Genomic DNA, 14,988 nt, shown 5'->3' on the forward strand with positions numbered 1-14,988 from the left:
CTTGGTTCGAGATTCGTTACAGCCCTAAGAGGCAAAAAATGGGGCTGAGTCGATTTAAGCGTCCTTGATTGGCGGATGTCTGCTGATCGCTAGCTTGTGGTCTGGGGTCAGCTTGGGCAGAGGGCTGTGCTTGGTTCTTGGATGCGCATTGATGGCAGAGGCGTTGCAAGCAAATGAGCCGCCAGCACCAGAACTGAAAATACGGAGTTAAGTGCACAAGGGCTGCTCTTCAAGAAGTCAAGAAGTCCGCACTGCCCTCGCATCTCTGACCTTCTTCTGCTTCACATTTTCCCTAGCTTTTCACCTGATCACTTGTTGCACTTGTGAATTTTGTATTCACATTATCCTCACATCTAGCACAATAACAACACATCACAACAACTTTCCCTGGCAGAAGAACTGCTCAAATCAGCGCTCTCCCAGACTCCCAGGCCATACGAGTCGAAGCACACAGCACAGCCCCCTTGTGGAAATAATACCGTCGCAGTCTCCAGTCGTCGTGCATTCTTAGCGAGAGCGAGGACGCGCGTTCTCCCTCAGCGAGCCTGATTCAACCAAGGCACCGAGCCTCCGACCACCGAAACCCTCTTGACCACCTCAGGACCCAACCTTTTGCAAACACTCCTGCGAAACTCCCAACTCCAACTCGAACTACCCAAACTCAAATCGTCCATCAACCATCACCGTCGTTCACTCCATCCATCTCATCGTCATCGTCACAAACAGCTCACCGAGAGGAAGAAAACACCGACAACCCGCCATTCATTGCGAGAGCAAACACCACCTCGACACGACCATGTCTACTTCATCCTCGCCCGACACCATGTCGAATAATTCTCAGACCGGCTGCCTCGATCCGCTCGATTCTCTCATCGACTTCTCGGGTTACGAGCAGGTATCATATCAATCACCGTCCGTCTCTCCATCCACAACCACCAAGAACGAGTTCGTCACGAAACCTGTCTCGAACACACCCGCCGCTCTCCCATCCTCATCACAACCTCAACTCTCCGGCCCGAGTCATCAGTATGACCTGTACCGTCAGCAAACCGGTATCCCACAAGGAGCCATTGCAAACACCCTCGCCGTCAATCAATCAAACGTCCACATCAATTCACAATATGGATTTGCCGATAGTTACCTGTCGGGATTGAGTCCAAGCGATGACTTTGTTGACTTCAACACGCCCGTGTCACGCAACGGTTCATTCAACCCATCCGATATTGATATGGAATTTGATTCGCCAAACACCGAGCCAGCCTTCTTCTATCCAGATCGTCCAACTGGCTTCGTCGACCCAAGCAACATTGGCTCAACTGCCCTTCCAACACAAGGTAGCAATGTAGGTCGTCTCTGGCCTGGAATGCATCAACAACAAGCTTTGGCCAAGGCGCAGGCTCAACAAAAGCAACAGCAACAGATCATCCAGCAACAACGTCAAGCCGCCAGTGCTGGTCACTCAAGACAGCCTTCAAGCCAACGCGCTCGCGCATCTCATCCACCAGCAGACCCTATCGTGGAAGAGAAGATCTCTCAATTGCTCAACTCTATGAGACAAAGCAGTGTTGGAAGCGAGGATATGGACAACCATGGCGACAACATGACTCACGCATCACGTATGCGCAAGGACGAGGAAGAAATGGATGAGGATGAGAGATTACTCGCAAGTGAAGAGGGAAAGAAGCTCAGCAGCAAGGAGCGAAGACAACTCCGGAACAAGGTTTCCGCCAGAGCTTTCCGATCAAGACGCAAGGGTAAGAACTATCACTTCGATCAGATGAAAGCACCGCTAACAATTTCTAGAATATATCAGCCAACTTGAAGGAGAGATTGCCGGAAAGGTTAATGAGAACCAAGACCTCAGGTCACAGAACCGTGCTTTGTTGGAAGAGAACACCCGTCTCTCAGATCTTACTCGCATGCTTCTCTCATCCCCGTCCTTCTCTGGTTTCCTCGACACTCTTTCTCAAAACCCTGCTGCCGCTCAAACGGCTCAGCAAGTTACTCAACCTCGTGTCGAGCAACAACAACAACCACAACGCCAAGTCCGCAAAGACGTCAACCCATACGCCGCTGCCGCTCAGCAGATGCAACAACAGCAAATCGGGATGACCTTGATCCCAGAGCACAACATGGACTTTTCCATGCTCGACTTGAACGTTGACGGTGCTTACTCTTACCAACCTCAAGTCTTCTCTGTTCTATCCATGCCAGAGACCGTCATTGATTCAGAAATTCTCTCAGGCAAGACCAACACACCATTCACTCCACTCGCCTGCCAGGAGGAGAAGGTTGAGCTTCCTACAGTCGAGCGTGTCCCAGAAGTTGCTGTCGTCGAGGAACCAGTCAAGTCCGTAGAGGTTGTGGATGAAGAGTTCGATGCCGATCCAACCTTTGCCCTCTTCTGCTCCTCATCTGTCACCGCAACTCCTGTCGCCGAACCAAAGGAGTTTATCTTTGACCTTGCCTCGATCGACGTAACCGCCAAGCCATCTCAATACGAACTTGTGACGGCACAAATTGACAACAGTTGCACTGACGCGGCAATGAAGAAATACCAGCGGTTGACTTCTCAAATGGATTTGGTAGCCGAAAGGCTGTCGAACCTGACGATGAATTTCTAACCTGTTCATTAACGGTTTCATTTGCTCTACTTTTGCTGCGATTTAGCGTTAATTACACAGGGTCGGCGGGTTGTGGCGTTCAACATATTCAACATAGACAACAATAGTCTTTTCATGTATATCTCTTTTGTTACAATAGGGGGTCATCTAGGCTTGTGGTAGGAAATTATTGGGAAATATTCAGGGCTTGGAACAGGGAAGAATTTTAGCGGAAGGGACGAATTCATGGCGTTATGATCACAAATTGGTCCTCCATATCATCTGTATAGAATCGTCTACAATCAATCATATTATGAAGATAGCAATTACACTCATACTAATTTCAGCGTCGTGATGTGCAAATGTGATAAATTGTTCGCAAGCTCAACTCAATATGGAAGTGGGGCCCTACATCAACGTCCGGACCTCGGCAGGTTCGACAACGTCGCGGGTATGGAAAGTTCGATTTGGGAACAGCAATTTCGGGAAGCGGTAAGGACATTGGTATGTTGAGCGGAAGAAGCTCCAGATGTGTGCTACTTATCAAGAAGTGGGGTAGTGGGATGTTATTAACCCCAAGACAGCATTTATAACGGGCGAGCTGTGATCAAGTGAGTAACAACATCATTCAACTTCTGCATTTAAAGGCGCGTATTTATCTCACTTGAATATATACCCATATCACTCATTTCAGAGATTTTAAATAAAGCAAAGATAACAAGCTCGTCTCTATCTTAGGACAAACATTATAAAGCGGGGTATCGACTCGCAAGCTTTACCGTAAGCAAATGGTATTACCGTCCACATTCATCATTTCATACAAATCCTGATATTTGTCTCACTTAGATATATCTTCATATCGACATTTCTGAGATCCGGGGAACTCAGACTCATCAACGTCAACCCAAAACCACACGACGCGGGTCAATATCTCTCGAAGTCCCTTCTTACTTCCTATCTGAAATCTTGATACCCCAAACTCACCAACCCCACCCTCCTCACCCACGACACATCTCACAATGGCCCCCTCAGGAGAACCACCCTACCTCGCCATCGCCGCCCGCAAACAAGCGGAGCAAAAATCTCGGATCCCAAAAGAATGGCTCTTGGACCAGAAATTCGTCGACCCGCCTCAGAAGAACGTCCTTCACATCCCCCGTGCCTCTGGCATCCTCACGGACAAGGAGTTACATATCACAGAGTCCTACTCCGCCGTCGCCCTCACATCCGCGATCGCTAAGAACGAACTCACAGCGCTGGCCGTGACGACGGCATTCTGCAAACGCGCAGCGATTGCGCAGCAATTAACGAATTGTCTGACGGAAATCATGTTTGAGGATGCGATTGCAAGAGCCAAGTGGTTGGATTCCGAATTCCAGAAAACGGGAAAAGTCGTAGGCCCTCTCCACGGCCTCCCGATCTCTCTGAAGGACAGTTTCAAAGTCAAAGGCTATGATGCGAGTATAGGCATCGCCAGCCTCGCATTCAACCCGGCGACGCAGAACTCGGTTCTCGTGGACATCCTGCTGGATCTCGGCGCCGTGGTGTATGTGAAGACTAATATCCCGCAGACGCTCATGGCGTTGGACTCGCATAACCATCTCTTCGGGCGCACGCTCAATCCTCGGAATCGGGACGTGACGGCGGGAGGGTCGAGTGGTGGCGAGGGCGCGCTGATTGCGATGAAGGGGAGTATACTTGGGGTGGGAACGGATGTAGGGGGCAGTATCAGGATTCCGGCCATGTGTAATGGACTTGTGGGTGTCAAGCCGAGCGTGGGACGCGTGCCGTTTATGGGACAAGAAGGAGGAGGACGCCCGGGGATGGGCGGGTTGGGGATGCAGGCTTGTGCTGGGCCGTTGGGGAGGGATGTAAGTGATTGTGAGTTCTTCTTGCGAACTCTCGCAGATGCGAAACCATGGGAACAAGACCCCGCCGTCGTCTTCGGCGCCTTCGACTCCCAAGGCTCGATGAGCAGAAAACCAATCATAGGCGTCCTCCGCAGCGACGGCATCGTCCGTCCTCTCCCCCCCATCGCCAAAGTCCTAGACGAAACCAGCCACGCCCTCCGCACCGCCGGCGTCGAGGTCGTCGAGATCCCAAACGATGTATTCAAGAAGTGCAACTCCCTCGCTAACAAGTTCTTCGGCATCGACGGTGCGAATTTCGTGCTGGATCTGCTTGAGAAGACGGGAGAGCCGTTGAGTCCGTGGCTTCAAAACAAGGTGGCGAGGAAAGAGCAGGTCGAGGTTAATACCCTGGCGAGCCTGCGGGCTGAGAGGGAGGAGCTGGAGAGGGAGATGTTGGGCGTTTGGAGGACGGGGGATGGGAGGGTGGTTGATGTTGTTGTGTGTCCGGTTGCGGGACATCCGACGCCTGGGTATGTCCTCTTTTGTCATTTTGCTCGTGTCTCTGTGGACTTGGATCGTGAAGAGGTGTATGCTGATCTGATACAGAGTCGATGGATGGAATGGCGTGGGGTATACGAGTAGTTGGGTGTTGCTTGATTGTGCGGCTGGCACTATACCCGTGCGAGACTTCTCGCATTCTGATCCCTCTCTCGAATTCAAGGAATCAGAAACTGTGCTGGGGAATAGTTGGGATGAGGTTAATCGGGGGATGTGTGAGTTTTTGCCTCCTGTCTTTCTTCGGGAGCTTTTGAGGATTTAGAGTGAAAACTAACACACGACAGGGAACGGAGGCAAAGTGGATAGACAGATGTATCTAGATACGACGCTTTGCGTCCAAGTCGTTGCGCCGAGATTGCAGGAGAAGAGGCTGGTGGAGGGGATGAAGCTTGTGGAGGATGCTGTTGCGAGGGGGAAGGAGGGTGGAAAGAGGGAGATGAAGTTGTGACAGACGGGCCGTAATGGCCTAGGGTGTGATAAATGGGTGTTTGAACGGGGTCAGTTGTGTGGTGGTAGGTTTTGAGGTAGTTTTGGTGGGAGGTGTGTGGATGAAAAGCCATTGCAAGATCCAGTATAAGAACACCACAATCTGCATAGCACTCTCAAGAAAATACATAAATTAGCCATTCCCATCATGAGGAATTTAACACCACCACATCTCAAATTCAACACTCTTGCCGTTGTCATAAATCTACTTCCCAACGCGCCCAAGAGTTGGAGATGTTCATGGTATGAATGTGTTTTCAGTCTACCACGTGAAAGGAATTTGATAGACTGCTTGCGGGCAACGAACGAGCGATATTGACTAGGAATGGAGCTGATGGCGGTGGTGGTGCTAAGTTACTGTGAGACGAGGGATCTGGTTAGAGTTCAGTTTGCTGCGGGAAAGTTTGGTATAAGAAGAAGAAAAGATCCTAATTAGAAACCCATATTTCATTCTCATCTTTTCAATCAAGAGAAATCCCAGTCTCAACACCTCACATAAGCAAGAACGCTGCCCCCCAAATCGACCGTGTTTGGTCGTTGAAGATGATATAAGCATACTTAGGTCAAGAAACATTGTGAAACTTGAGTTTGACCATGTTTCTTTTTCGTGTTTTTGTGTGCGGGATGTTTGGAGGGGATGGAGGAGACGGAGGTGTTAGTATGGAGATCTTGCGCTGTTTATGAAGATTTGAGAATCAGTGTTGGGACGGGATAGGCGTTTGGATATGGATATAATGGTCTATTTGTGAAGAGTGGGGTGTTCTGTTGTCTGGTTTGTGATTCTGGGTTTCTGATACCGACAGACGGGTTTCTGCGTCAGTGTACTGTGGGAATTCTGTATTATATCTCCAGGGGAGTGGTGAGATTTTGTTGATAACGAGATATGGGGAGTTGGGTGGTTTTTGAGGCTGAGGAGGGTGGGGTGTTAGATTGGTGTTTAAGGGGGTTGTTTGATTCAAGAACTCGCCATCTGTCTAAGAGATTTCTGATGCTGTCAATAGCGGATGACAGTAATCAGACTGATACCATACATCAAAGCTGGTGTCTTACGACACATTTCGAGGAGGAGTTCGAATATTTGAATCCCTGGCTCCATGTGTTTGAGACCATTGGCTCCAAGCTTGAAATAGTTTATATAGTTCCGCTGATATAATTCCTTTAATGATCACAGCGAGCATGTTCGCAATTCACAACATGAAGTCATTCTGTCCCTCGTAAAATTTTAGACATATTGGAGGAATTTTACGTCGGGGGTTAACAAATACCCACTCGTTTTTTATCTCTTCCATTGTTCATCTCTTTATCTTCAGCGACTTCAGAATTCGGTAATGACTTTTTTCATATAGATGCATAACCTGTGTTGATGTTTCTCATTAAGAACAGATAACTTAGTAAATGTACCCGTAGGCAATTTCGTCGAGAAATCTTTCTTCCAAGGACTTCAAGCATAAGTGCCGATTTCCTCAGAAATCATCTAATTACAAAGACTATCTAGAATTGGGACACCACCCGTTATGCCCGGGGCTCTCTTATTCCTATAGGGACTGATAACTTTGCGGAGATTTGCTTTCGATTAAGCTCGTTAGGTGTTTGATGAGTTTACTTAATGTCTACCACGTTGAATAATGTGAATTAAAATTGTTCTTCTTACGCTAAGGAGGATGCGGAATTCTTTTATTCGCGTATTGTTTCTCGTATTATACGTTAGTAAAATTAATATTCAGATGATGAAATTACTCGTCGTAGTTCTTTCGAGTTTATTTTCAGTATCTAACGATGTCTGTCGTTTTTGATAACTCTGTGTCTAAACAGTTGTATCCAAAACTCCTTAACTATATATTAGAGTCATCTGTCTAGTGCTCACAAAAAGTCCACAGAAAAGCTCATTTGTCCAAAAGCGAAAGAGCGATATTAAGAAACATGGAGGACTAAAGAACAACTCGTAAGATGTATTGAAATAGCTGTGTAAAAGAGGAAAAAGTAGAAGTTTCAATCGCCGGTGTTAAAAATGAACTACCTGTTAATCTATACAGCTCCTAAGAGCGCAACTTTTTTCGTGTGGTACTTACTATTTAAATACTTTCAATCTAGAATTCTTGTAGTTGAAAAAGTAAGTGGAACTACGGAAGAGGAGAAGGAATAAAATCAAGAGGCGTTGATGAGTTCTAGGCTCAATGGGTTTTGAGAGGTCCTGAATAACTCTTCTCTCACTATTTTTTCACAAATCACAGCCAAAACAGCCAAAACTAGCCCAACAATCCCTATGGGGTACGCCGATTTCTTGGACATCTTACGGTTGTCCCCTTCGGACCCCTTGTCTAGAACGATGTGAAAGTTTAATTATCTTTCGATCAGCTCATAGCCTGAAGCTCAGGCTCTAATTCTGTCTCTTTGGAAACCAAATATTTATTCGCAGTGCCAGGGTTTCATTGATCGATTGATACGGTTGTCTGATGAATTACCGCAATGAACGCACTATTCATCTTATGTAGCAGCTAACTGGAATTAATCTAGCACTAATTCGAGTGCGGAACTGACTAATTTCAATATCGTTGAGGTTTTCATCATACAAAATTGTATGGGCAGTACGTCTGTGTATGGAAATAGTTTTGAGCTGTCAGTGATAGCTATTTTTGGGAGCATTTCGGAAAAGTGGTTAAATTAATGTCTACTATTATTGAGGATTGAGATTGGTAATGAACTGACGAAAGTGACGGAGGCTTATTACTGAGAACGCGTGCCTGTTTTCTTTTGTCTAGGTGCCGGTGAGCTTGGAGACCGTTATACGGGACTTTGTACCTTCCGAACCTTGGAAAATTTCCTAGCTAGATAAACTTTTACGTGGGGTTGTTTTTGGTAACCAGCCACGATAGCAACCTTACTAACTCTTTATTTGTGTGTTGTAACATATATTTCCTCATAATCGGGTTAAAGCTTCAATCTGGAAATTGATGGGAATAAGTGTGTTATGACTTGTATTCCCTTATGTTCGGTAAGAAGCTTCAAGCTAAAAATCTATTACAGTAACTATAAGTTAGAAGAAGTGGTTTGTATAAGCCTGAGATAATCCTGCTAGTTAAATTAGTTTAATCAGTCGCTTCCCCGCTCCCCGATTAACAAATGCCTCAGTCTGAGAGTCGCAAACAAAATAAGCGAATCCGACCCGCTCAAACTGGTTGTCCGTGGAATTAGCGCTTGGTGTTACAATTATACCCGATAATGTGTCATCAGATGAGTATAGCGGAATGAAAAACATTTCTCCAATTGCATCGTTTTCAGTTCTCCCGTCAAGTATCGATATTAGATCCAGACTCCCAGCTTGCATCCCGATGTTTTTCTGTTGAACAGGCATCAGCTCGCAATTCAAGGCGATGTAGCTTCCTGCGACCACTCTTCCCGTTCTATTAGATCCTTGGCGAGGACAATAGACTTCACGCACTTCGGCGTGTATCCGATGCTCGCCAATCTCTTGCTGGTAGTAACGTACTATATGGAAGTAGATAGGACTGTCGATCGAAGCCCAGGACCAAGTTGGCGCTCTCCAGGGGAAGTCACACTTCGTTTCGTAGGTGTTTGTTACGGACCAGCATAGATCAAGGACCAGCGTGTCAATCCAAAGCCCCGCAGCGTACCCACCTCCTCTGCGATCAAAGATGGTATTTGCCAATGCAGAAAGGGCTGGTAGCTTGTCTGCTGGAAAGCTCAGATTCAATGCTGAATACTCCATAACTAATTGCCGCCACATATTTTGAAGCATGTAGTCCTCTTGTGCTGGCTGTAGACACTTGTCATAAAACCCGCTCTTGTCCACCACATCGCCGAAATACCATGTAGAAAAGCCACATTCACAATTTTTCTCCTCAAAACATTCCCACAACACTTCTTGGCGACTGATATACAATACTCGAGGGGCTAGTAATCGTTCTTGGTACGTCCATGCCCTGGTACGCATAGGAAAACACTCGTTCGTTTCTTCTGCCTGATACGGAAAGTGTGGTCTGAAAAGTGACTGAACAGGCCCGGTGATAATTGTATCTCTTGTTGCGGAGAAGCAGTTCTCGTCAACACTTCCAGCAGACGCAGCTGCAACGGTCAAATATGATCTGTGATAGATATCAGCCATAATTTTAGATTCTGCTTCCCAGTCTTGTTCGTCGTTTTGAAGGATACACAGCGCATCAATCCAAACATATCTTATACCCAAAGTACGAGCAATTTCAATAGTATCTTGGAAAACTTGAGGTAAGCTATCAAACTGAATCGCAATCTTATGATCATCGAGATTTTTTCTAGTCGTCTTGATGAACTCCGATTTTCCCCAGCAGTAACTGAGACATAAATAACGACCGTTTCCTCCACACGTTTCTACAACTTTGACGCTTTTCGAAGAAATGCCACCAACATCTAGGACGCGCGTAGGTAAAGTTGGATCGCCTTCATGTGTACACTTGGGATGAGAATCCAAACAATTCTCTAACCACTTGGAAATAAGAGCCATTGTAAGCGGGGAGCTTGTGGTTTGTGGTTCGGCATTGGTGGAGGTCAGTCCAAAGCAATTAGGAACACCTTAAAGAATTAATGATGAGTTTCAATTGATCGCCGTGCCTGATGTCACTCACCTGGGACCGCAAACAAGTCTACCGTAGCGTTCGCTCCACCGATACGAGCAAACGAACGGCCATTATTATCTTTGCAGATCATTTCAATCATGTTGTAGCTATACTCGAACTTGGTAGCAATTTTCACCTGCCGGAGCAATTCGCAACCATCGCAGGAATTTTCAACGTTCCCAAGCCATCTAGAACTGTTCTCTATCTTTTCCCCTCTTTTAAGCCGCTGACAGGTTTCACAAAGATTGCTCATAATGGGAACAACATGGACAGCAAGACTAATGACTGGGAAAATCTTAATTGGCGAAGCTAGAGCAGTTTCTTGTAGGAGAATGAAGATAAAAATTCAGCCGTAGCGCCAAATTATATTACACCTCCGCTCGTGATCGCTGGTCGGCAGTTTCTGCCTATTGGCAATGCTAGCGCCGAGGTCCGTGTGTACATATATTCTGTGTAACGCTAGCTGCCACTTCATTAGAACTAAGGTCCTATGGCTTGCACGGCGCGGGTCTACTGCGTCATTTAACAGAGTTGCGTTATTGGTTTATCTTGTGGATAGTTAAGGTATAGCGGAACCTAGAGTGGCTCAGCTCGCGGAGGGCAAAATAAGGGTCAGGCACCTACCCGCTAATAAACTTAAACTAATAATAATAAGTCGACTTCGAATAGAGTTTAAAGTCTTATTTACTGGAAGTAATTGAGGGAATAGTAATAATGTTCCAAATTAATCCACTAAATTACGATATTTCGTCAACTTTATTAGGGAAATATTGTGTTGCGACCGTCACTTATTTTATCCTCCGCGAGCTTAGGTACCGCAGGTGATACACCATGTGACTATCAAATTAGGACTAGCTTACTGCCCCTAGCACGTGTAATTCAACAATACCTATGGGGACGCGATGCTCGAAACCTCTGCTGCGAAGTCCATTAACTCATAATCAAAAGCGATCAAAGCCATCTGTCGCCATGTCTTCCTACAATGATGAAGAAAATGCTAAGCACGGCTTCACCTGTTCATATGGCAGGTTTTACACCTTTCCTGGTCGAGTAGAGCGAGTTGAAGCTTCCTCTCTCAGGAGCATGTTCTTACCAAAACTCACTGCTGAAGCAAACAAGAAACTGAAGGAGGGCCGTTCCGGCAACTTCGTTCGTGGCCAACTAAAGCACTATGGCGTCAAATTTGATGAGAGTGAAATGTCTGGGAATGGAACTCCTCTGATGAAGAAAGTCCTTCAAGCTGGGAAGTGCGACAAAGTTCCCGACCATATCACTCGACTGCGCGAGCAGCTGCATGCAGAATGGCTCAACAAACAAACCCCTGAGCAACTCTCTAGTTTCCCCGACTGGGTCATGGAGAAATACTTCTTATCGTCCGGCCAACCCGACCGTAAGAAAACGGCCACAGTTGTTGGTATACCCCTTGATCCATATAGCACGTAACGCGCCGGTCAGATACGTGAGGCAGCCAGCAAGGTCGCAGGCCTGCACAACGAGACGGGTAGAGGCCCTAAGACGCAGACCATTTTCATGGGCTGGAATTCGGCAGCTGTGAAAAAGGCTGCGAAGGACCATCCCGCTAAAGAGGCGAAGGAAGTCCAGGCGGAGGGAGATGAGCGGGAGGATCAGCGTGAGGAGATGCATACGGACTATCTCAATACCCAGAAGCAGAAAAAAGGTCCGAAGAGCTCCAAGAGGTATTCGCCCGTTGGCAGCTATATCATCGATTGCAAAGAGATCGAAGAGCAGTGGCCGGATCAGGCAGAGGATCTAAGTTTGGATATACGCCAGACTGAGGAACCTGGCATTTTTGAAGCCAGCTTCAATTTCGGGATTCTGGAAGGAGTCATGATTATCGGCGCGGAAAAGAAAGCTCTAGAGCAATACTGCTCTCAGTTAGATTTGGAGGATGAATCCGACCTGGAAGAGGAAGAAGACGAAGAAGAAGACAAGGACGATGATGAGGATGAAGATGAATCCGAGAACGAGAAAAAGCGTGCCCGCAGCTCTAAGAGAAAGTCTGAAGCTCCTCGAGGCCGAGGCCGCCCACCAAAGAAGTCCAAGAGCGAACCTGCCCAGTCACGTACATATCTACTAAGATTGAAATGCCGTGAGACCGGGGAGGGCGAGATTCAATCCGAGGCAGAACAAGGGACTATCACGTTCAAAGACGGAAACTTGGCCAGCTTCACCGGAAAGGCCACTCTTCCTTGCGTGGGCGAAGCAATACCTTTCAGTGGGCGGAAGATATCTGATACGCCTGCTGCCCCCGAAAGCTCATGGGCTGATTTTTCGGAGAACGCGTATGAGGATGCGCGTGTTGGACGATGGCACTAGGCCTGTCTACCGATACGTAAGACTGACGGAACGCTCTTCAAATTATGTAAGTATCACCAGTGCTTTGCAAAACTGAGGGGACACCGTCTAAACATAACGCTTCTAAAAAACAACTTTTCAACACCCCTTCCGTAGAATATATGTTTAGTCTTTCTAATAGAGACAATATCGTATATTTAATCAAAAGGATCTAGTAAATATAGCGTTTTGGGGATGATATTAGTCTTCTTCCGTATCGAGGTGTCCCGTCAGACTTGTAACAAACTAATATGTAACTATGTTTGGAACCCGATGTTCTAACATTCTTTACTTCTGTAATTATATTTACTCTTAGATAAAGAGACAATGTACCATACTTGGTTAAAAGAATTAAGCAAATATAAGTTTTTAGGTAGGCTTCATTGTAATCCTAGTATAGCCAGGTATGTCGTCAAACATACAACACACTAGAGGAAACGAGTGAAAGTCAGGCTTATGACGACCCACACTTTAACCGAATACCCCTTTTCTATATGAAATACTGTACGATAGAGCAAAGGAGAAATAACGATTCTAGAGGAAATACATTTTAAAGACGCTGCTGGATCCAGCACAGGATTCACAAAGTGTTCTGGTAGAGCAGCTCTACCGACTCTAAAAACAGTTTTAGGATGGCTTATAATTTTGCATACTAATGCCCAGAAAATTAGTCAAGAAATCCTAGAGTCGAGGATGTATGATGGTTTGTGAGGATTGCGAGAACAGAGAATAAAACAGAGGATACAAGCACAATTTACTACCGATTGGACCACAAAGCAAACCTCTCAATCAACAACCTGCTTACCTCTTCTCCAACATCACCTACCTGATGTACACAAACATCTCACCAATCTTCCTTCATTTTCTCATCCCCAACCATACACCGCACCGTCCAAATCTCGCACCGTACAAAAATCAATCGAACACCACATTGTGCATCAGCAGCCCCCCATCCTATTTAGCCTATCACGACACCCACCAAATTCGGCAGCTCTCGCACATGGAGGAAAACCAACATTCTATATGCACGCAACCTCATCTTTGATTGGGCGGTGGTGTATGACCCACTTTTGGATGGAGAGGTATTGAGGAGGTGGGATGATTTTGGACGGTCATTTGGCAGCTTAGATGGAGTTCGGGTTTCTGAAGCTCCGAATATTCAGATGAATGGTTGTTGGCCTGAAAGGTTGAAGGAAATTGTGAGCGAGGTGAATATCGACAAGTCAATCTACGGATATTGAAGTATCCGAGAAGATCGGGTTTGAAGATATAAACACCTCACCTCTTCCTCTTACATCCAACCTCCAACCATCTCCCTCAAACAACCATCACCAACCTCACGATCTCAGACCAAACCACCCAACATGTCTTCCACCTCACCCCCTCCCCTCTACACCCTCATAACCAACACCCGCACCGCCTCCAACCTCGCAGTCAAAATCCTAAACCCAACCGCCCAACCGTCAGTCCACCCCGCAAAGCTCCTAGGAGGCTACTACTTCTTCCCCGCCCTCATGAAAGCCAATTCCATCGACGTACGCGGAAAACCCGTCTCCCTTTGGACCGCCTCCGAACACACCCAGATGGCCTCGATCTACCAATCCTGCTTCGATTCCTTCGTCGCCTACCACGCGGACGCTACGGCGGCAGGGAAACACGCGTTTGCGAAGGAACATGCGAATTTCTTTTTTGGCCCGACGAGTATTGCGGAAATTGTGAGTCCAGGGGTGGAGGAGGAGGGGAAGTGGATGATGAAATTCCAGGATGGACGGGAGGGGACGAGATCGAGTTTGAATGAGACGGTTATGCCGGATGAGTTTTTGAATGTTATTTCGCCTGTCTTCTTGATCAGACACCCGGCGTTGTCATTTCCGTCGTTTGAGCGCCAGATGCGCGGGATGCCGTATGAGATTGTGAAATCTGTTCAGGTCGAGCGTCGAATCGCTATGACGTATAAATTCACACGCTCGCTGTTTGCGTATTTTACGGCTCGGTTTGAGAAGCATCCTGCGGCGGATGGGGTGAAATGGCCGTTGGTCATTGACGCGGATGATTTGATTCAACATGAGGAGTTGGTGGTGGAGGTGGGTGAGTTGATGGGGATGGGCCGGGAGAAGATGCGGTTTACGTGGGAGAAGGCGACGCAGGAGTATTTGGATGGGCTGCCGACGCCAATGTTGTCGATGTTGGGGACGTTGCATGCTTCGACGGGGATTCAAACTGATAAATTGTCGAAGGGGATTGATATCGATGTTGAGGCGAAGAAGTGGAAGGTAGAGTTTGGCGAGGAGGCTGGTAAGGAGATTGAGGAGCTTGTTAGGGTTGCGATGCCGGATTATGAGTTTTTGAAGGGTCGAAGAATGCTTCCGAAAGCTCAGATGAACGGTCAGGAGAAGAAAGATCCTTATTCTGGTTACTATGGAGATAACACGACATGTTTTTCCCAGGAAGTGATTGATGATATGGAACAGAGAAGCTGATACGACGGAAGTTCTTTGAATGAATTATGAAATTGGGAAAGCTCAT

At 46.8% G+C, this 14,988-nt stretch overlaps 5 protein-coding genes across 5 annotated transcripts; 4 read left to right on the top strand and 1 right to left on the bottom strand.

The window, feature by feature from the left end:
• Positions 1–796: 796 nt before the first annotated feature.
• Positions 797–2,624, top strand: GLAREA_00946 (uncharacterized protein; the record flags this gene model as incomplete). Its single annotated transcript, XM_008085704.1, has 2 exons — positions 797–1,754; positions 1,804–2,624. The coding sequence occupies 2 exons, from the start codon at positions 797–799 to the stop codon at positions 2,622–2,624; spliced, it is 1,779 nt and encodes a 592-aa protein (XP_008083895.1).
• Positions 2,625–3,622: 998 nt separating this feature from the next.
• Positions 3,623–5,459, top strand: GLAREA_00947 (Amidase signature (AS) enzyme; the record flags this gene model as incomplete). Its single annotated transcript, XM_008085705.1, has 3 exons — positions 3,623–4,983; positions 5,060–5,226; positions 5,296–5,459. 3 exons carry the CDS (start codon positions 3,623–3,625, stop codon positions 5,457–5,459), a joined length of 1,692 nt encoding a protein of 563 aa, XP_008083896.1.
• A 3,114-nt stretch (positions 5,460–8,573) lies between these two features.
• GLAREA_00948 (uncharacterized protein) lies at positions 8,574–10,207 on the bottom strand (the record flags this gene model as incomplete). Its single annotated transcript, XM_008085706.1, has 2 exons — positions 8,574–10,063; positions 10,117–10,207. The coding sequence occupies 2 exons, from the start codon at positions 10,205–10,207 to the stop codon at positions 8,574–8,576; spliced, it is 1,581 nt and encodes a 526-aa protein (XP_008083897.1).
• An 869-nt stretch (positions 10,208–11,076) lies between these two features.
• Positions 11,077–12,444, top strand: GLAREA_00949 (AT hook motif family protein; the record flags this gene model as incomplete). The annotated part of the gene is made up of 2 exons (XM_008085707.1): positions 11,077–11,521; positions 11,576–12,444. 2 exons carry the CDS (start codon positions 11,077–11,079, stop codon positions 12,442–12,444), a joined length of 1,314 nt encoding a protein of 437 aa, XP_008083898.1.
• Positions 12,445–13,826: 1,382 nt separating this feature from the next.
• Positions 13,827–14,942, top strand: GLAREA_00950 (uncharacterized protein; the record flags this gene model as incomplete). The annotated part of the gene is made up of 1 exon (XM_008085708.1): positions 13,827–14,942. The coding sequence occupies one exon, from the start codon at positions 13,827–13,829 to the stop codon at positions 14,940–14,942; it is 1,116 nt and encodes a 371-aa protein (XP_008083899.1).
• Between the last annotated feature and the right edge of the window lie 46 nt (positions 14,943–14,988).

Source organism: Glarea lozoyensis (assembly GCF_000409485.1).
Source record: "Glarea lozoyensis ATCC 20868 chromosome Unknown GLAREA3, whole genome shotgun sequence".
NCBI lineage: Eukaryota > Fungi > Ascomycota > Leotiomycetes > Helotiales > Helotiaceae > Glarea > Glarea lozoyensis.